The sequence below is a fragment of the Etheostoma cragini genome, chromosome 17 (assembly GCF_013103735.1).
Source record: "Etheostoma cragini isolate CJK2018 chromosome 17, CSU_Ecrag_1.0, whole genome shotgun sequence".
In the NCBI taxonomy this organism is placed as follows: Eukaryota; Metazoa; Chordata; class Actinopteri; order Perciformes; family Percidae; genus Etheostoma; species Etheostoma cragini.
In genome coordinates this window covers 22736881-22759179 of record NC_048423.1, presented here as the reverse complement: position 1 = coordinate 22759179, position 22299 = coordinate 22736881, and the positions used below count along the sequence as shown (strand labels likewise).

The 22299-nt window shown below is 38.1% G+C and overlaps 1 protein-coding gene across 4 annotated transcripts in view; it reads right to left on the bottom strand.

The window, feature by feature from the left end:
• The window catches only part of LOC117960652 (cilia- and flagella-associated protein 46), a 60507-nt gene extending 40409 nt beyond the window's left edge, over positions 1-20098 (bottom strand). For 3 of the 4 annotated variants that reach the window (XM_034898688.1, XM_034898689.1, XM_034898691.1), the window contains exons 1-21: positions 19714-20098; positions 19456-19580; positions 18727-18858; positions 18327-18391; positions 17249-17413; positions 16671-16794; positions 14676-14770; positions 13291-13437; positions 13015-13114; positions 12552-12650; positions 11989-12179; positions 11149-11374; positions 10638-10755; positions 8666-8795; positions 7872-7996; positions 7601-7725; positions 6976-7088; positions 5703-5915; positions 4711-4912; positions 2092-2235; positions 574-684 (exon numbers count right to left, since the gene is read on the bottom strand). In XM_034898688.1, coding sequence (XP_034754579.1) covers positions 574-684; positions 2092-2235; positions 4711-4912; positions 5703-5915; positions 6976-7088; positions 7601-7725; positions 7872-7996; positions 8666-8795; positions 10638-10755; positions 11149-11374; positions 11989-12179; positions 12552-12650; positions 13015-13114; positions 13291-13437; positions 14676-14770; positions 16671-16794; positions 17249-17413; positions 18327-18391; positions 18727-18858; positions 19456-19580; positions 19714-19762 — 2799 coding nt within the window. In that variant the 5' untranslated portion in view covers positions 19763-20098. The remainder of the gene's footprint in view (positions 1-573; positions 685-2091; positions 2236-4710; positions 4913-5702; positions 5916-6975; positions 7089-7600; positions 7726-7871; positions 7997-8665; positions 8796-10637; positions 10756-11148; positions 11375-11988; positions 12180-12551; positions 12651-13014; positions 13115-13290; positions 13438-14675; positions 14771-16670; positions 16795-17248; positions 17414-18326; positions 18392-18726; positions 18859-19455; positions 19581-19713) is intronic. The other variant, XM_034898690.1, reaches the window with a different exon arrangement.
• Between the last annotated feature and the right edge of the window lie 2201 nt (positions 20099-22299).

The window sequence follows — 22299 nt, the reverse complement described above, 5'->3', positions numbered from 1 at the left end:
AAAGGGGATGAAGACAGGATTGCCAAAGAAAAAGACAGGAGGCAGTAAGCAGAGGGGTAGTAAAAAAAAGAAAAAGACAAGAGTGGGAATAAGAAATAGCAAAGAATAAAGGTGTAAAGCAAATGTAGGAAGTCATCAGGGATTGAGAAGAAGGTAGCAAAGGAATGAGAATACAAAATAAGGGTACACAGAAATTGATAGATGAGATGTAAGAAGGATTAAGGAGAAGATATGGGAAAAATGGGACAAGTGAATAGGATTCAAAAGAGGACAGGATGCACAGATTATGTGAAGAACAGGAAGGAGGAAAGCCGAGAAATGAAGGACGGACAACATAGGTGTAGAAAAAAAACAAAGGGTCTTCAGTGTGATGCTCCACAGATTTGGAAAGCACATCTCATGTCAAAGAAATTCTTGATCCAGCCAAAGCGTGATGATAAAGGCAGCTAGAGGATTTTGTAGACACATGAGGAGATGCAGAGAGGGTCTGAGGGCTAATACACCATCTTGGCATGTGTTGTTACCATCTGGGCAACAGTAATTGTAAGAAGACATGACCAAAGAAGTACATACTGTTGAGAGACTGGGAACAAAGAACTCCATATGCCTCGGGTTCCTATTGCACTGGAGCATTTCCACTCCAACCAGCACACGCGTCATCACCGACACTTCGTCATTCTCACTCTGCAAATGGGGAAAAGAACAATGCATACTGAAGAATGCAGTCCTCTGCTGAACATGCACCAATACCTTCATTTTAGTTTTTAAACAGACATATAGATGTTTTACTATTTGTTTATAAATTATACATGGCACTGCAGTATAATTATCATACTGTATGATATAGTATGTGTCCCAAATACCGCAAAGATAACCTCATTGATAATGTATGACTTGCTATTGTGTGAAAAATGAGTTGATTAAAGATTTATTGAGATTAGAGACAACCCCATTTATACTGTATTAACACTGGATGTCTTAATGTGCAAGAAGTAAACCCCATTTACCTGTGACTCAAAGCACATCAGGCTGAAAAGACTAATGTAGGGCAGGAAATTCTAGGCTGACAAATGGTTGTAGGATTCTTGTGACTGTTTCTGACAAATTGTATAAACGCCCACATTTCTGTCCCACTAAAAAGCAGTACAATCAGGAAATAAGATAGCTGGAGGCGATTACAGACCAGTGGATGCTATAATGTAATATGGATACAGCGGAAGTTAAAACCTACCTCATTGAAAAGATTAATAAAAATGTCAGGCATCATTAGTCTACAATATTATCAACACATTATAAAATAACTGTGACCTGAGACCATAATACAGAATACATTCTGAATGTAACATGCTAATGTTGTGAAAATCAGCAAGTTAAACCTTCTAATAATAGTGTCCCTATCTAGTAACTCTAGTAACTACCAGGGCATAAATTGAAAGTAAATTACATGCTCGATAAAAAACACTACTGACACACCTGTCATATTTGTTAATTGACAGTAATCTAATCTAAATGGTTGCACCCACTATTTGTCAGTCCAAACTTAGCATAACTCTAACATACAGTAAGCGTTTACTAATTGAAGTTTTACACATCAATGGATTATGACCGGTTGCTTTTTACGTAAAGATTAAAGATACTAAATAGTTCCTATTTAGTGATTTAACTATTGTGTGGTTAAAATGAACCAATGGACAAACAGCTTGCTAATATATGACTGAAGAGTAAAAGAGGTAATAACGGAATGAAGTTGATATATCAAAGCTGAACATTGACAAATGATTCAGTGATATTAATCTTATAGATTTTAAATTACATTTCACAAAATAATCAATGATTTACACCTTACTAGAATCTTTGATGGCTAAGACATTTCTTACGTTCCAATGGTGCAACCTGATTTAGTAAATCACTAGCTGGTACTTACTATGGGAAAGAGCTTGGGAAGGACTTTTAATTTAAACATAGTAATTGATTTATTAATAACTAGTGCAACTTAACACTGGACTAAAATGTTATGAACAGTGGTTTGCAGTGTTGGCTATGCCCTAAAAATGGATTAGCGATCTAAAACGACAACACAGAGAATGGTACCTCATCATTAGTGTCCATCTTTGAGCCAATCTGCTGTTGCATGAGCCTCTTGATCTGCACCCATGTGGCCACTACCTGCTTCCTTGCTGCGATGGGGACGGTCTCCCCTGGGATGTTGGATATGCGAAGGGCGTAGTCACACAGCTAGGAGGAAGTGTAGAAAACAACAATGAACTTGCATTCTATTAACTTGATAGAGTACTTGGTAGGGTATTAGCAGTCTGACAAGCTCAATAAGTAGAACATGACATTAACACAGTCAAGATTAGGCCTAATCCTAAATGATTTTATAAATATTAATGTAGATCAAAGTAGCTATCAAATCTATCTATACATGATGATACACATCAGTAAGACTCTGTGCACCCTGATTTTTCTCTAGCCCAAGGCCCTCTGCCAGCCTATCGGGCAAACAAAACAGTCGAAAGTTGCAGAAATCAGTAAAACTTTGTTCAAGTCAGACAATGTATCTGACCCTGTTGTACTGAAGACTATTAATAAAAGAATGTATTGGAATGATATTTTTTTATCTTTCCTTCAAACGGGAAACAGACACAATGAAATTTAGTTAATAATTCACTGATAAAGTGCCTTTCATCTGGAGTTAGAGCTGATGTTCAGAGTGGATCCTTTGAATAGAAAAGGGGAAAGGAAACAGGGCTTAATTGGCAACTGCAGCACAGTAAGAGAACAGAGGCATCAGACTTCAATGGCATAAAGACACTAAGTCACGGAAGCTACATGAGACATGAGTGTATTTATGTGTGTGCACTGTGCATGCATGGAATAGTGTGTGTCAAAGGATGGATGAGAAAAAAAAACAAAGGAATGTCAACAACATCTGTCAGACAGAAAGGCCTCTTAGTTTTTAAATACAGATACAAGTGCAATGTGTAGCCTCAATTGCTAATCATCAAGATATACAAAGTGATTTTTTTCTTTGCATTCTTGTATACTTCGATGAACCCCATTAGCTTTATGTCATAGTAATAATAACATATTAATATTAATTCTAATAAAAGGGCTGAAATACAGTACATTCCAAGGGATATACTAAAAGTTTACTTGTTAGCCAGGTTTGGAAATAACGTGAAAAAGCTTCTCATTTCTTCTTTTAAACAGGTTTGAAACTGGTTTCATATTTCATGAAATTCCGAGAGAACATGTGGAAGGTTGAAAGCAAGCTGTGGTGGTTTTAAATTTAGGTTGAATAAGGTAATTTGAAAGTTTAAAACATTTCCATCGAGATGTCAGCGTGTAAACCGTTTTGTACATAACTGTGAAAAAGATTAAAGTGCAAAGAGTCTTGCAAATATAAGGCAAACTCCTTGCAGAGTGGTATACACATTCTCCTTTAAGTCACACTCAGCTTTTTTCCAGAGATTGTGATCTGTTCTCAAGCTGACATTTCAGACATCAAAGTAGGGCTGGGGGATATGGAGAAAATCACATATCACGATATTCTTGACCAAATTCCTCAATATAAATATTGCGGCGATATTGTAGCATTGACAACCGATGCTTCGACAAAACATCTTTACACTTAGAGTTAACATAAATAATCTTCAGTAATGTGATTATAATGATTAAGTAGGTAAGGGCAAATAATAGAACAGCTAGAACAGTCTGATACGTTCAGAAAATAACATCCCTTTACTGTATTGCAGCCTTTAAACCTGGAAAAAAAAAATGATGTCATATTACAATACTATGATATCCAAAATCAAAAATGATATCTAGTCTCATTTCACATTGTCAATATCATATCGATCTATTGCCCAGCTCTACATAGAACCACCACATTTAGTCTGGGAGGGATTTGACAAAGGGTCAATCATGTTTGCCTCAACAAAATACAACTAATCAACAAACTCCCAACTAAACCGGTTTTATTTTACTTTACTTTCTGATGTTCTTGTAGGGCCCAGAAAAGTTTTCATGATCTGCATACTAATTGGAGGATTCGAAACCCTCTCAACCTCATCAATCCTTCTTCAGGGTTTGATTATTTCTTATGTTCTACATAATTTTGGGCAGAATTAGTGGCTGTGCAATTACCAATGGACTCTTACCAGACAGCTGCTATTTAAGTAATTATCTGTGTTTTTGTGTTTTATCTTTATGTAAATATGGTGACTTAATGAAGTGCTTTTCAAATTAATGATGAGTTTTAATATACAGTAAATGTATTGTAAAAGGGGGCTTTTTGATGCAAATGTATAGTGATGTGTGCAGCTTTAATGCAAATGTATTGTGACATAGGAAGTTTGCATCCAACTGTGATTATGACTTTACAATAATATATGGAGTCAGAGAGAATTCTATGGAAAAATAGGGTGACATAGAGTAGGTATGTTTTATGCACACGCTAGGGACATAGGGACATGAATTGGTGTAGGTGGTGGTTCATCCCTGCTACAGCATAACAGGCCGATTTGTTTAAAAAAGGCATTTTATGAGACAAAAGATGCTCCAATAATGTCATTGCAACTTAACAAAACTGAAAGTTGCTATTTGTCACAAATACTTCTATGGTTCTTATTAAATGTATTGTTAGGAACGTTCACAGCCACACACAGGTGCCCATGGCCCAAATCCCACACACACATACTGATGTACCTCTGATGCCTTGTGGAGATCCTGAAGGGCATCAGGGTCTAAGAGAACCCCACTGAAAGCGGAAGCCTTCTCCATCCCCTTCTTAGGTTTGTTTATGTCCTTGTCTCCTGGCGGGGCGAGCTCAGTGCTGTCTGGTCTACACAGAGGCTGGATCAACCCTCGGGCCACAGCATCACACAGCAGCACAAAGAAAGCACGATTCCTGAAAATGCAAGTGAAGAATGTTCCAAACTGGCATTATCTGGAAAAACAAGAACTGAAAGTTGGGCTTGAAGGCCAAATATCTGTTTTTATATATATATATATTAGTTCTTCCTAAAAGAAAAATCCCTACCAAAGTTTTGGACTGCAAAATGTTTGTCTCCTTGGCCACATCCTTACAGGAGAATATCACTGAATCACTAAAACATTCACATAATATGTGTATGCCCTAGGACAGTTTGGTCGGTTTTCATGAATATTCACTGCTTCTTTCTATAGCCAAAATAAGAACCCAGCCAGGGTATTTTTGTGAGTTAGCTACAATGCAATAGAAAATACATTTTCAGTCAAATTCCATGCTTAAATTGATTTTCTGAGGACAGGTGTATATCTTTGTTACCTGCTGAAAATGGAATAATTTTCACCTCAATTGAAAGACTATTTTGGCACAGTAATCCACTGAGGCTTGAGTAAATGAATGCTGGGCTGATGAAACCCTTTCAAAATACACTAAGTAATTTAAAAATGAGTTATTAGTCTAAAAACAGCTGTTTCATGAAAATTAGATGTTGACATTTTGTGAGTTTTTTATCAAACACGTGATATTCAGATTTAGACCTGTTTATAAAAAACACAATCAACGCACGCTTGTGTCTTTCATTCATTGTTGGTGAAGCAGCTTGGCTCAAAATCAACTTTGCAAGAACTCCAAACCAAACACCAGAACTATTCTTCCTAACAGGTATATACACTGTAATAAAAACTGATATTAATTTATAGACCCAGCCTACCCAGTGAACTCTGTCTTTTGGAGCATTGCCACCAGACTCTGGAAGGTGGGTAGCAGGCATTGGTACTCCCCAGCTGCCAACAAGTGGCTGCTGTAGTTCCACAGGTAAATGGCTGCATTAGCCACCAACCACGGCTCCCTGATCTCTACTCCGAGCTCCGCTGCCCGCAAGAAGTTGGAGGTGCCGTAGGCAGACAGAGCTTGGATCCAGTCTCTGGGTGAGAGAGGTAGACAAGTACAGTGGAGAGTGGGAAAGGAAAAGAGAAAGATGTGTGTTTTGTGTGAGAGAGAAAGACATCCTGGCCCCCTAGTGTTGTCTCTAGTGACCAATTAAACCAAAGGTGAAAAAGTTGTTGAATTTTTTAAAAGTTGCTTGTATAAAATGATAATGCCTAGGATTGTTACGTACATAAATCCATTTGCTAACAAGTTTACTGCATGATGCACAAGGCAGAGTGGAACTTAACTATATAATGTAAGTTATATCTAATGAAGCATTCAACACTAAATTGTCTGAGCTGTTTATAGCTCTCAGCCAGCAGTATGTAACTGAATGTGCTGAAGGTAAATTTAGCTGATCAGTTCCTCTGTTTAATGTGAAATCACAGGTCAGGTGTGGTCAATTCAGTAAAGAAAATAGGCTGTTGAGACTAGGTGTGATTCTGGAGCTTTATGGCTTATCTGTACAACATCTTGGTCTTTAATAAAGATAATCACATCAGGAAGGAAACAAATAACTCGTTTAGTCAATGGCTTTTTTAGTTCAAGAGATTGTTTCATTCCTGTCACTGCCTGTCATTATCCAAATGGTGCTCACTGCCCCATTAAATGAGCCACTGTCCCTGGAGTACAAGTTATTGTCCCTTTATACACATTTTATTTAACCACAAAAACAGAGACTATGAACAGCTAGAGTTGACAATGCACATAGCGGCTTTAGTTTTTGCAAGCTTCCACTTAACAAGAGCTAGCACAAGTTCAGTTCACACAGAACTAGTTCGCGTTTATAGCTTATCATTTTGAACTACATATTTTTAAGCTGCTCCGAGACTGGTCAGATGCTTCTCAAGGTGTCGTTCTAAATTCATTGCCGATGTGGCTAACGTTTAAGTCTGTTCGCCAGTTATTTGTTTGTAAAAAATGTAATGTTCCAAATGTGAACTTAGAAATGAATGAATAATGTATTACATTTGTGATATGCAAATAATAAATTAGAAACATAGAGTGCATTGATAAAAGACAAAATACGAACATGTGTGAGCATAGTTTTTTACCTGTAAACAACCCAGTGTGGATCCTCTTCAGACAGACACAGCTCACTTTCCACTGCAGGTACAACAGGGCTGTTAAGCTGCACCCCCTCGGTTAGCAACTTTTGGACGGTGGCCTGAATAAGACAGACTACATTAATTTCTCAAGCACAAAATAAAATAAAAATTGACATTATTTGATCACTTCATAATAAAATGAAAAGAAAAGACCTGACGTTACAGTATGGGAATGATGGTTGAGAACTGTTAAAGATCAACTGTAGTACATCAAAGAACAAAGGAATAAATGGTGAGCATTTTACTCTAGTGGCGGACAACTCAGGTAAGACAAGAAGAGCTTATCTTCATCATCAGACTGAGACTTAATTATCTTTATAATTAATGAATTATGACCCAATTCTCAAACGGAATACCCGTCATGTCATGGAACAAAAAGAGAGATAATGGGAGGAGCAAGCGTAGAGGCTACAGTGCTAGTCGGTTTTGACAAGCTCATGTAGTTGCCGGGGATTTTCTTCAAAGTACTGTCAAGGTAATCAATGTGTGTACTTAATATTGATGATTATACAATAAGACAAGCTCATAAGAAAAGCTCAACAATCTATGACACGAGTTAGCTAGCACCCACCTCAGCACTGATGAAGCAGATTTCAGCTAAAAGGCGCAGCAAATCCCTCACACAGGTTTGGCTTCCATTGCAACTGTCAAGACATTTTGCACAGCTTTCTTCCTCCTTGCATCCACATTCTGGATCTAATTGACAAAATCTGTGATGTGAATTATTTCAATTAAGGAAATCCCTTCCTTCTTGTATTTTGAATAATACAACTAGGGTTACTACTCCCTGTTCAATATTCTAATATTAGAGGAATCAGTCTAAGGATCACTCATTATCTTACTGTCAGTCTTGGAAATCCTCCATCTTCCATCGTCGTAAAGCAAACAGAATCGGCAAGCAGCTCGGCACACATCCCAAACTTCCAGTTTCCTGGCTGTCTTCACCAGTGTTGCCCACAACATCATGCTGGAGCAGCATAAAGAACACTTCAAAATGATTCCTTTTTGAAAAGGTGGAGGTCAAGGCCAGGGCAAAGCAGCACACCGTATATAATTTAAGGTCGTCTGATTGCAGGGCTATGAAAAATAACATTATCCTTTGGGGAATCTTCAAGTCTCAAATCACTGCTAACCAATAAGCTTGTAATTTCAGATGATTCAGTGCACATTTTACTGAAATTATATTGGTATCAGGGGGGACTCAACTATGCACTATGAATAAGGAGATTTAGGAGAAGGTTGCAGACTCCTAGTCACACAATAACCTAAACTGTAGAGAGGACCAACAGATCAAACATATAGTACATAATGTTCGGTAACAGCAAGGAGTAAGAAATCCAACAATTCATAAAAGCATGATTTTATAGGCAACGTTCTAATTGGGTTTTTGGAAGCCTGACAACCAAAACATAATTACTAAGATAACTTTACACTGTCAAGAAGACAAGCTTTCACTTGCATTCATGCACATACATGTATAATCACAAATAATGCATGTTAATGTACACACACACACACACACACACACACACACACACACACACACACACACACACACACACACACACACACACACACACACACACACACACACACACACACACACACACACACACACACACACACACACACACACCTCTCTGTGTTGTCTGTGTCATCTCCTTGTCTGGCCAGGTGTCCGTCCACCTTCTGTACACTTGCAGAGTGATGCTGAGCCTTTGCAGAGAGCTGAGCCACTGGTCCAGAGCCACGACTGCCTACCGGAACTATACAATTGTTGGAGGAATAAATACATAAGTTGATCTTAATAAATGTTATTGGAAAAGCTTCTGTATCTTCTCAAAAAATTATTTAGCATTAGAATTTAGTCTTTCTATTACACAAACCTTTGGGCCTAAATCGTTGTCTATAACTCATAGAAAATTGAATGAATGTGCACTAATATACACAGTTACAGAATAATTATTAGGTCATTTCAACGAACGCGAAAGGAAACTTATACAAGTACGGGACTACAAGATTAAACAGCACATTTCCAACATTACAAACTCTTTCCAACAAGGATGTTCCTGACTGTAATCCGATTAGACATGAAGGACCAAAAAAAGAAAACTGAACTCAAAGAAGCATGTTCCAGTATGTTTTTCAGACCAGTCTCCAGAAACAGGGGTATTGTTTTATGGACTGAATCATGAATATAAGTTTGGAAATTTGATTGAAGTGTTTTAAATATGCAAAATGCTCCAGTGCCTGTTTGCTCACCCTAACAATACAAACTTGTGCACACACCTCTCGTTGATGAGTTTCTGTGGAACAATACAAAATTGTGCCAACAATACATGCTTAAATTAATTAAACCTTATCTCAAGGGATATTTGGTGTGCTGGCTTTGAAGCTCCAGACACAATGGTTAATTGTCATTATCTGCGGAGGCCTGAGGTTTAAAAAACAAGAGGTGCCCCTACGGACCGAACCTTTGTGAGTTCTTTCCAAGGTTATTAAGACTGCTGAATGTTCATTTAATGCTGTGGACCAAGGATCCTGGAATAACTCTGAGATCAAAGGCACTCCCAGAGTTCAGACCCCTTCTCCTGCATGATCCACTGCACACAGTGGATATGGCTTTGCAGTATGCTCCACTGGAAGACATACTGATTCTCTGAGACATTTGACAAAACCTAGCTACAAAGTTTTACACGTCCACTGAAAGACATTCTGTCCAGACTTGAAGAACAATGGACAAATTTGCATACAGGACAGTGCACATCAATTTTGCTGTATGGCGTTCATTCAATTTGCAATCATAATGCATATAAATCAGTGCCTACTTTACTGAGAGAGCAGCCCATTACACAATCAGCGCAGAGGACTGCAGGTGCATTCTGTAAGTAAAGGAGCGCTAAATCGGCGCAGGACAGTGGGATTTATCTTAGATCACAGAGCTCAGAAAAGAAATTATAAAATAGTCATGCTGCATTGAAATAGTCACTAATGAACTAACAAGATTCCAAAATATTTATCTGTGTACCTAATAGCAATGATTGTTGAATAACAAATGAATATTTTGTATCTCCTGATCTGTAAGCCAATTATAATTAACACAACAGGACTCATTTAATTAAACTTTTTAAAGAAAATTGAAAACCTGAGAGAGGGAAAGCTGTGTTGGACCGAGCAGCTGCTTCAACAGAAGCTTAAAACAGAGTAGGTTGAGAAAATGTACACAGTAAAATGTACACCATAAAATTAGAAGCCTAAAGTAAGTTTACATTTGACCAATGTTAATTTCAGGTATAATGAGCAGAAAAACACCAGTGCTTGCCCCAACTTTGTTTGATGCCATAGAGTAGTCAGATACTTATATGTTCTAGTTCCTCCCTTAAATGTATTTGCATAAAGGAGAAATGTGCACTTTTAGAGGTATATTTTTCTAGGCCAGTTAATAAATTAAATCATAAATGTGATTTCAGGTGCAGATATGTAAAGTAAGTAAAGTAGATATGGATGTGTGTTTCAAGCTATCCCAACAATCTTGCAATAACAAAATGCCTTAAGAAAATGATATTGGGTCTTAGTGAAAACTGGAAGCAAAGAAGAGAAATATATACTTTTGGAGGTGTTGTCAGCATCCACCACCATCTGGAAATCATCAGGAGCCAAAAGAAGACCCACAGCCACCAGGATGGGACGAATGTTTGTCCTATCTTGGGGCAGCATATCCCTGGCCTAGAAAGAGAAGGAAGGTTTAGATCAGAAATATTTGTTGCTATTGCTTAAATACTCTAAGAAGCCACACTTCCCTGTGACTTCAAGTCTAACGGCATACATAAAATCACACTGAATGTTTATCTTATGGTGTACAAATTACACATACTCTTGTCTCAATGAACCTGCCCACTGCATGTGAGTGAATTGTTAGCATTATTTGACTTTAACCCCTAAAAATCATGGAACAGCAAAGTTCTGGGGAAATGGATGCTATTTTCCTTCAGTGTACCTATGTATGATTGCTGTTGATAAGCCAAGTATGTTCATGCATAAAAGTATTGACTTGTTAAGTTTTAAAGAACGGTTTCATTTTGTAATGTTAAGACTGTCTGACACGTATGGGCTGAGAACCTGCTGCATAAGCATAGCGGCTTTGTCCTTGGTCCGGGAGGGCGTTTGGTAGAGGGTCCCTCTGAGCTGCAGGAGGCGGAAAGCAGACGACAGGCGTTCTCGTTGTGTCCCGTTATCCAGCATCATAGCTTTCTGAAGGTGAGTCAAAGAAGCCTCAAGCCGTCCGTCCTCCTCTTCAATCACTGCTAGCTCTGAGTGGACTTGACAGCGCATCTCCAGCAACGTACTGTGAAAATAGCCAACAAACACTTCCACCATAAACTTATATATTAAAAAGTAATACAAATTTCTAGGTCTCGTAACATAATTTAAAATAGGGAGTTAGTAATGAACTTATGTCATCTGAAAAAATACCAAAAGGTTGACTTTCAGTAATTGTAACAAAATACAAAAGAGACTAAATTAATTCCTGTTTCTTACAATAAATCCTCCTAATAGAATTTTTTCTTGCTCCAAATGTAAAAAGTCTTACTGCATTTAGGTGTTTATTTCGCAAAGCTATAATTTACACTCAGACTCTGCATTAACTCAAAAACCAAGGAACATTACGAAAACTATACATTATTCTATATACATCTAATGCATAGGTTGAGCTATAATATAAACACACACATGATACCATGCTGTTTACTGTGTGTAGTGTAAAATAGTGCCCCTTTTAGAGAGCTTGTGGAATAATAAGGAGACAACCTGTTTGTCTGCCATTTGTTTGATAAGGTAAGCTACAGAGCACAGCCAAATATATGTCCAGTGACGTGCAAAGAACAAAAAAAAAAAAGGAAAAGCACCGAGACATTCACACATAACCAAGTATCCAATGAATTTAAAGAAACTGGAAACCTTTGCATGTCTTCCAGTACTTGGGCCACCCTGAGCAGTGGTGTCTTGATACGTTTCCTGAGGTTGTGCTGCAAGAGGGGCAGACAGATGCTCCACTGGGTAGCACAAACTGCCTGCAAGGCCTGAGGGTCCCCCTCCCTCACTGCAGTCTGCAGCCACTGATCCAGCTTGCCAATATCCTTCAGCCGGGCCTGTGGGATACCAACTACAGATTCAAGATCTCTCCTGTAGCAAAGACAGCAAAACACTGCCATCATTTGGCAAGTATACTTGGATTGAATAGGTGGTGCCAGTTTTTAAATGTGACCGTTTTTCAGAACAAAATTATGTGTACAAAATCAGATGACATCAACAATTTGTTTTCTTTCATTCTTGAACACACAATATATTGGGCTGATCATATGATATTTATACTTCTAGATTATAGATTATAGAAAAGAAAATTGGATTTACTGGTTTTAAACAAAGAATGAGAATACAGAAAATATTATTGAACAGTTGATCAAGACTCTGCATAACATGCGGCAGAAACACATGGCTCATAATTTAGACTGATTGAGCACCTCCACACTGGATTTGGAATAGTCGTTCATCTTTGCCTCTTTCTTCAGGAGGTTATTCTCACAGTTGATACAGTCCATAATTATGCGTTGCCCAATACTCTAAAAAGACAAATACATATACATGGGATTTCAAGAGTCAGCATTCAGCAATGCATGGAAGAGAGAATTACACATTTACAACCAAGTAGTCATATTATATACCAAAAGTTCTTGCACATGCAATTATGCTAATTATGTAATAATTTCACACAAAGTATATAAGAGAGGCATATTTCTGAAAAGACTACACACCTTTCTATAAAATAAAATTCTACATTGTTGAAAGTAATCAAAGATGCAGCAACCTCTTTAGCTCTTAGGCATTAATTCAGCTAATCAATATCATCTATTGTCAAAATACCATGCACACATTGTACAACATGCAGCTACTTCCTGAGTTTTAAAGAGAATACCGGACACTTACAGCCTCTCCCAATGACTTTAGCTCTTTCAAACAGTCATCAGCTAATTCCTTATGCTTCACTTGCAAGGCCAGCAGAGCCAACTCCAGGAGGAAGGCAACTCTGTAAATCCCAGATAAAACATAATTTATACAATCCACAACACTTCAGTACTGTAATCTGAGCCATGCCCTTGGGACATTCATATGTGGTAGTGGGAGGTTTAGGAAAAGGACAGGGAGCAACAAACGTAAGCTTGTTGGATAAGAGATTTGCTTAGGACACGTTGGGTCACAGACCTGTCAGCTGGTTGGATGGGTGTTGGGCACTGAAGAGGACTGGAGTTCACAGGCATAGTAGATGCTTTGGTACAATCCATAAGAAGCTGAAAAATCTGCTCAAGCTTCTCTTTTGTTAGCTCGTCCTCATTTATGTCTTCCAAACTGCTACACAAAACACAAAAAACCTGTCTGTGTAGAATAATATACAAACACGTATGCATCCAAAAGTATCGTTGCATCCGAACTGCGCATAAACCTCAGGCAAAATGTATGATGCCGACGATGGCGGGGTCATACTGAGTCTTGCTGCTGACATCTATAGCTGTGCGAAGAACCATAAGGAGCTTTGACATGTTGAATACATGCCTGCAGAAAGGGAATGGGGGCTGGGACTGGGTTTGTACTATGCCACACCAACAGCCATGTAACTATACCATTACTCTAGGTCATGCATCCAGATAAACCTGTCCACTTTTCTCTTCTATTTTTCTCTTAGTTTCTTACATGTCTGCTCCTTAATGTACTTGGACCTGTAAATAGTAGCACAATTGGAATGTATGCAAACTTAGTGTGTATTTACTTGTATATATTATTATTATTATTATTATTATTATTTCTTTTGTGGTGGAGCAGTTAGGCATGTGAGTATTATGTGAATGTGTAAATGTATAATGTTTAAACATGTAAATAAAATACAGAATGGTCCAAGCAGGTGCTGCTCTGGTGGGCAAGACTCGTGGAGGAGGGCTGTGTTATGTGAAATGGGGTGCTTTTATCCAGCTACTGCTAACCGTTGGTGGACTTTGTGACCGTTAAATGCCATCCATTCAACATGCCACGCAAATTCACGGCTTTGATTTATACTCAGGGATTACATTACTCCAAGCGCTATTGCTAGAAAGCATTAGCTAAACTTTACAGAGCCTATAATGTGTGTGCACTAAATGTAGCGGGATTTGTATAACGTTTTTTTATATAATGTCGTTTTCATATATTTTAAATGTGTAACACCCCTTGAGCTACAGTGAAACACTGTTTTGTTTACAGTATGTGGTGGAAATGACTATAAACACACTAGAGTTGAAAGCCTCGCTGTCTATGTCTGTAAATGGTAGGCTTAGCATGAGAGTGGACTCGTAGAGCAGCAAAGCCAGTGCATTCTGGGATTTGGTGTCTTTCATCCACATGAGCCAAAAACACATTTTCTGTCTTTTCTCGGCCTAGAAGGCACCAATAAAAAAAAAAAAAAAAAAAAAATAGATGCAGATAGATGAGATGTGCTTTCATCATGACAGCACAAAACAATGCTTTCTGCAAAACAAATCCTCCAGTAATTTCAGAACAGACAAAAATTAACTTTACATAAATGTAACTAAATAAATATAATAAGAAAGTGTCCTCACTTTTTTACTTCCTGTATTTTGTAGATGACTGCTAAGGTAGTGGACTGCCTGCTCATTTCAATGAGGACACCCTTCTCTGTCAGATTGTGTTGTACCTAAGAAGTGAAGAGTAAAGTTAGAAGTTATCACCAAAAAATCTTTTACTAAAAGGTCTAAAAAAAATAAAAAAATAAAACACAGCAGAGGTTTTAGCTAGTGCCGAAATGGTAAATCACCAGCACCCGAACGTCTTTGAAATTCAGCAAAGACTCCCCTCTCATACACATGCACTTGGCGGTTGTAAAGCTAGCACTAATGGGATCTTGGTTTTACTGTCCAGACTCTTCTGTAACACCTTGTCAAGTGGACTTGGGCTAAGGCATGGATACCCGACCCAAGCCCAACGGTACCCAATAGGCCGGGCTGGGTTGAGACAGATTTATTTCGAAATCATGGTTGGGTTCAGTTCGGGCTCGGTCACATCAGCGCAATAAGGCGTTTTTAGTAAAATGATGCTGAAGCTTCTTCAAGAGAGCTCAGTGCATGTGGGTCTGTGTGTGTGGAAAGTGGGAAAACAAGAGATAGAGAAAGAGAAAGCTTACGTGTTGTAGATGTGACCAGAGCAGAGATGGTGGAATAAGTTTAAGTTTTGTAGGCTACACAGTGTGTGCGGTGTCCAAACTAAAAAACTCTACCGAGCGCCAAGTTCATTTATTAGTTCACCCGAAACTGGATTTTAACGCCAACATTATTGATTTTATACAAGGAGTCCTGGTTTTCTGACCACGGACGGAAACAAAGCAATCAGGAAAGGTTAAAACATTGAACATTTTTAAATTAAACAGCTTGTTATCGTGCGCTTGTTGTCCAGTGTGCTCTGATGCGCTCATCGGTTGACATTTCCGAATGCCTTCCTACAGTTGCTTAATAAAAGCGGGCTTTCCACCGAAAAACACAGCCTACATGTGTCATTAATATGAGAATTTTTTTTTTTTTGTAACTGTGTCGGGCTCAAACTAGGGCTCGAAAACTCTTTGCAGCTTAGTGGGCCTACCGCTCAAGACCAACATGACTATACATTCATATTTTGTCACATTTAGTAATGACAGTAGACTAGTAGTGGTCATAGTGAGTTAAAATGTAATGTGTGATGCAACATTGTGTTATGAATCTGGAAATGTTCATTAGCTGTAAAGTTATGTGTGACATCTGTAAAGCTGAACAGTAGTAAGAGATCTTATTCTGATCCAAGACTCTTTCTGTGAGATAAAGAACACTAAAAGATTTTACACTGGACACTATCCATTATATCCAAAGGTTAATGAGTAATAGTGTTAAATAATCGTGAATACAAATATGACAAAAATAATAAATATAATAATAATTATAATAATAATGATTATTCTTTTTTCCATAGTTGAGCAGCCCTAGCTCGGATATAAATATATTAATTCCTGTCGGGCTTGGGCCGGGTTCCTTCACGGTTGTCGGACGCATGCCTGATCTGGACTCTTACTTGGGCACGGATTATGTTCACACTAAAGAAATTCAGTGGACTTTTGGGTCAACGGTACATGGATCCGCACCCATGTCCCTGATGTCACTGCATTAAGTTACATTATATTTTTTTGTATTTCAAATGTTTACCTGTCACTATTTTACTTTACATTAAGAAAGATGTTTTCACTGTAAATGTGTGCATAAAGAATTCTCAGAATGCAGGAAATGAAGTGTTGATGCTCAAATCTTCCTGGGGGACAACCCTGGGACCCCTCACTTAATATGTCCCCGCCAATGCCCCATTCTTAAAAAAATGTCTTACGCTAAAAAACACTCTAAATATAATTGTGTTATATGCCACAAAGGTTACAACAAAGCTGCTCATCTTATTTAGTGAAAAATTTACATTCTGGACATACATGGTTTTCGATGGATGTGTTAACTCCCAAAAGAAATGCTACTACAAAATTCCTTAATCTTTATCATTACAATAAGTCACAAAGAAATGTTGTTTACCAGTATTGTAAAGTGTCTTGGGAAAAGATGTGGGGTATGCGACCTGATGAACTCTTCTGTAACTTTGGCAAAACTTGCAGCCTCGTCCTTTTTTCCAGAGTCCATTAGACATTTGATAAGATGCCTGAATAGAGACAGAGTAAAACTGTGATTTGCAAGGATTAATAGGATTTATATTTATATATGGACAACGACCATGATCTTGAGCACTATGTCCTGTTCCCAGTTTATTACTGTGAATGAATGAATTTCAGACATATTGTACCCAATTCCATTAATGCCATGGAAAACTGTATCACTGTATGAATGGTACATAATGTCCTCTGAATAAAGATAAACTAACATTTGAGCATGAAGGGTCACGGGAGTACATGAACAGCTTACATTAGAACAGATTCTCCACTCTATTGAGGAGAATAAGGCAATAAATTAACTAGGGAACCAGAAAGCTGTGGTCACACATGGACTGCTGGTTAATTAGCCCTGTGCCTCATCCCCATGAATCCAACATGAGACTGGACAGAATCAGGACTGGACTTATTCATGAAAAACTAAGAGAGCATTGCGAGGTCACTTGCATCATGAGTTCAGCCCTCCAGCTGTGGTCCTGGTCTGCCACATCCTCCAGACTTTGAACCACCTGCCTGAGGGAGGGGACAAGGTGGAGGCATCGGCCTGGCTGCAGAAGAAGACACACTGACTGGAAGTACAGCACTGAGGCATTGAACACTATGAAGTGGTATCTGTGTGAAAACAAACCACATGCAAAATATGTTGACAGAGAACACTAAATTATTTATATGATGCCCATGCAAGCCATTTCATCTCTTAGTACAACTAAATTCAGACCATGTGTCAACTCTGTATGGAGAGGTTCTGTGATTTGCAAATGTGTGTGGATCAACCATCATGCAATGAGCCTCAGGAGAGCATCATGTATAATGCTTTGTGCGTAAAATGAGGAAAATTTATGACTTCAAGGCAATATTTTAGAAGAAGTTGTGTCAACGGGCTATTTGAGTGCTGCTAATTTATTCACTAAAGAGTGTGTTGTGCATTAGTCTGGGCTGGATGTATTAGCCATGTATTCCCTTTAGTATTAATTGGAATTGCTCATTGAGCTCTTTTATTGACATATTATGAGTTCATTAGCAAAGAGATTCAGTGCTAATTGCTTGCAAAGTGTCTCCCAACACATCTTTCAGAGCAAGCAACAGCAGAACGTATCTTTTACAATTTATAATATTACATCTGTAGTTATTATCCTCATTGTCCTGCTCACAGATACATCCAGTCAGTTGTTAAATGTATTAGAAAACATTCAGAATACCATTCAGCTGCAAATAAGAGGCTGGGGTGAAGCATGAAGAATCATGTTATATTTCAACAATGTTCTTTTCAAATCAAACCTTTGTGTCCCAGAATATATTGTGTATAGCAGAATGAACCATCATAACCTATCATAGCTAAAAAAAAAAAATGTTTACTCTCTGATGAGAATTTTTTACTTTCATTTTGTATATTAAAAGGTGCACATTAGCACTATAATGGCAACTGACAAACAATATTAGAGATGATAAACTGTACATGCCATAAATGGGTCAAATTTCTCGACAGTTGACACAAAGCCAAGCGCACTTCTGAGAGGTAACATACCTTGGTTCATGCTTTGAAATTTCAATTGCTTTAAGAAAATAAAGCACAGCCTCTTCAAAGTCTTCCTGAAATAGAAAATAATGCAAAACGGGAAGTGAGACCTTGTCACTTCATGCAAACATACAAAGATCATACAAACTAAGTATTCAATAAAGACCACAGTTTGATGAAATACCAAGGAAAAACTTGTATATCAACTAAACAGTAAAAAAAAGAAGGCAAAGGCCATTAGTGGAAGAATTGTTCTTTAAAAAGCTGGGACATCTGCTCCTTTTTTGCGTAAAAAAGTAAAGTATATCCCTACAGTAAGTGTGTGTGCGTGTGTGTGTGTGATTGGCAAAGACACAAACAAGAAACACACAACCCCCTTGAAGAGACGTGCCCAATTTACTGTCCTCACCACACTCCCGGTTGCCGATGGAGACTTCAGCTGGCCCTGGCAGAGGTAGGCTCGACACAAAAATTGATTAGCCGGCGGATTCCCTTCAAAATACATCTTTAGACACGCTGTGCTTATCTCCAAGCAACCCAGCTGAAAACATAGAAAAGGAGACACAGAAAGACACACTCCACATGATTCTATATGAACCTTGTGACATAATTTAGAAGTCTATGATAGGAAGTAATTTAAGTACTGTCTATTGAACTAATATTTGACAAAAAAACAATGTCAGGTGCAGTTTAGAGTTAAATGACATTGCCTTTGGTATGACATTGGCACTTTTGGTATTATGAATTATAAATTGCATATTATGGCTAGTTGGTCAATTTTAACACACCAGACAAAACCAGCCCCTCAATAAAAGCTGTATGTTGTACATTATGTGCTGTTGCTGTGACTATATCATTCTTTTTCAGGAATAATATAAGACTGACATCATTATTGACATAATTTTCTAGGAACTTGTTGTCTTCGAAGTACAGGGTGTCCTTTAGCGTTCTTGTACTCTTGTCCTTAGTCACACACTCAACAGATTCAGAGGCTTTATGTCCAGGGGCTGCAACTCAACAAAAATGACCTAACGTTATGTCTAAAATCCTTGTTTCGACCTTCTTAACGTACTATGACTACATCAACAGTCATATGTAGCAGACTCATCCCTGACTTAACGCTAGCTAAGTCTCTCACCTGCAGAGCTGCTTCCGCACAAACAACGTACAACTCTGGGGCAATGCATGGAGGTCGTCCACTGGTTCCAGCTACTTCCATACCGTCCTTAATTAATTGGTAGGCTGACTGCAGAGCTCCAGAGTCTACGTAAATGAACGTTAGGTGACGTTAAACAGTGAAGGCATACTTTCAGAACTAGTTCAAACTGTGGCTAGGTTCATTTTAACTGCTCCTGAATTTACGTAAATAACGTTGGCACGTTAGCTAGTTACACACCTTGTCGTTCCTTTGCCTTGGTGAGATACTGGCGAATATCCTGGTCCATGTCAGGAGAAAGTTACGATAGCAAATACGTTGAAGCTAAAAACGAGTTATGTTAGCTAACGATGGTTAGCTAGCTAACCGTAAGTTAACGTAGCTAATTAACTAGCTACGACAAACGGTCTAAACGCCAATGTTAGCGCTAACGTTACCCCATTTAAACTGGACATGCGTCAACAAGAACGCAACCTTTTTAAACCGTTAGAAAAGCAACACGTCCGTACGTTAAATGTGGTGTTAAGGTAAATATAACACTTGTTAGTGTCTTTGACAACTACATTTAACGTTAACCCAGTGTCGACGGCCTGGACTAGACATTAACCATCCGTGTTGTAGTTAGGGAGCGTTGCTAAGCAACCGAGGAATGGGCTTGAACCACCGTAAACAAATGCGACCTAAAGGGTAACACAACGTAAACTAGTATATATATATATATAGGTATATTTGTTGACTAATCAGCACTAAACTAGCTTTTGCCTTCAAATCAATACACTTGTTTTGCATTGATTTGTGCATGCATTGATATGTATGTCACAACTACGTTTCAAAATACATTTTCATTTAAAAGAATATACAGTGGCTTGAATAAGTTTAAACACCCATGCTAAAGTTGATTAAAAGAGGACCACCTTTTGGTAATTGAGTTTAATGCCTTACTTCAAAAAATTAGGAAAATACAAACTTTTAAGGACACCTATGAAATCACAATTCTTTGTGAATAAATAATGTGTTGTAAATAAATTAATGTTCTTCCTTAAACTACAGGGGGCATAAGTACACACCCCTATGTTAAATTCCCATAGAGGCAGGCAGATTTTTAAGATTTTTTAAATGCCAGTTATGTCATGGATCCAGGATACTGTGCATCCGGACAAAGTTCCCTTGGCCTTTGGGATTAAAATAACTCCATATCATCAAATACCCTTCACCAAACATAGAGATTGGCATGGCTTTATTTCAGTTAGCTTAATAGCCGGTTTGATTTGCATTGAGATATCATCTTATGGAAAGCTCCTCATGTCAATCTCTATGTATGGTGAAGGTTATGTAATGATGTGGGGGGGTTATTTTAATTCCAAAGGCCAAGGGAACTTTGTCGGGATGCATAGTATCCTGATCCATGAAATAACTGGCCTTAAGAAAGAACATTTATTTATTTACAATAAATGTAAATGTGCTGTATTTATATAGCGCTTTTCCAGTCTTAACAACTGCTCAAAGCGCTTTTACATCTACAGGGAACATTCACCATTCACACACATTCATACACTGTGGCCGGGGCTGCCGTACAAGGTGCCACCTGCTCATCAGATAAACATTCACACACATTCACACTCCGATGCGCAGCACCGGGGGCAACTTGGGGTTCAGTGCCTTGCCCAAGGACACTTCGACAATGACTGCAGGGGCGGGGATCGAACCACAAACCTTCCGATTGGCAGACAACCACTCTACCACTGAGCCACAGCCGCCCCAATACATTATTCATTCACATAGGATATTAGTGTCCTTAACAAGTTGGATTTTCCTTATTGTTTTTTAATTAAGGCATTAAGATCCATTTCCAAAACATGTTTTTTTATTCCTCTTTTTAATCAACTTTAGCATGGTTGTGTAAATTTATTAGATTAGATTAGATTCAACTTTATTGTCATTACACAGGTACAGGTACAAGGCAACGAAATGGAGTTTAGGTCTAACCAAAAGTGCAACAGCAGTAAGTGCAGGATATACAATGGTTTCATGAGTGCAGGATATAGATATGTACTGAATAAATAATAATATATATAATATATAGATAACAAGTATTGTGAGCAAGATTTACAGCTGGATATGTACTGAATATAATATACAGGTGGATATTACTATAAGTAGAAATGTTACAGATACGTACAATGAACATAATATACTAATGGTTTACAGAGTTTACAGGTGAATATGTACTATTAATATATATACAGGCAGCTATTATTATTATTATTATTCAAGCCGCTGTACTTATAGACAAACTACATTAGTCGCCACAAATGAAAGATTGAATCTCTCTCAAACAATTGTCAATGAGATACAAACACACACACACACACACACACACAACTACGAGGTTATGTGTGTGGCTTGCCCAATGCTTCTTAACTACAAAGTGCATCATTATAAATCAGGCCCTTCAGTGTGCAAACCTAATTTACTTGGTCAAACCAAATACTGCTACTAATGTGACAGAGGAGAAAGTAGTGAGGCAAGGCAAACTAAAGCTCTGGCTCTCCCTATGATGGACTTGGGGTTTCTAGTTTGAGCTTTAATTGACAGAATCATGTATTACCTGCCAGAATTTCAAAGCAGCAGATAGCTTCTCAGTTGCCCTCAAGCAAATGTGTTAAGCAGTTTACCGTGGCATTTGTCTAAATATACACACAAAGAGAATATTCACACTTGGGATTGCGTTTAATGTGAAATATATATTTATTTCCTGGAAGATATTTTTTCTCTTGACCTACTTCATGGTTTGAGTTGGTGCTTTTATTTGTTGTTTAAAATTTC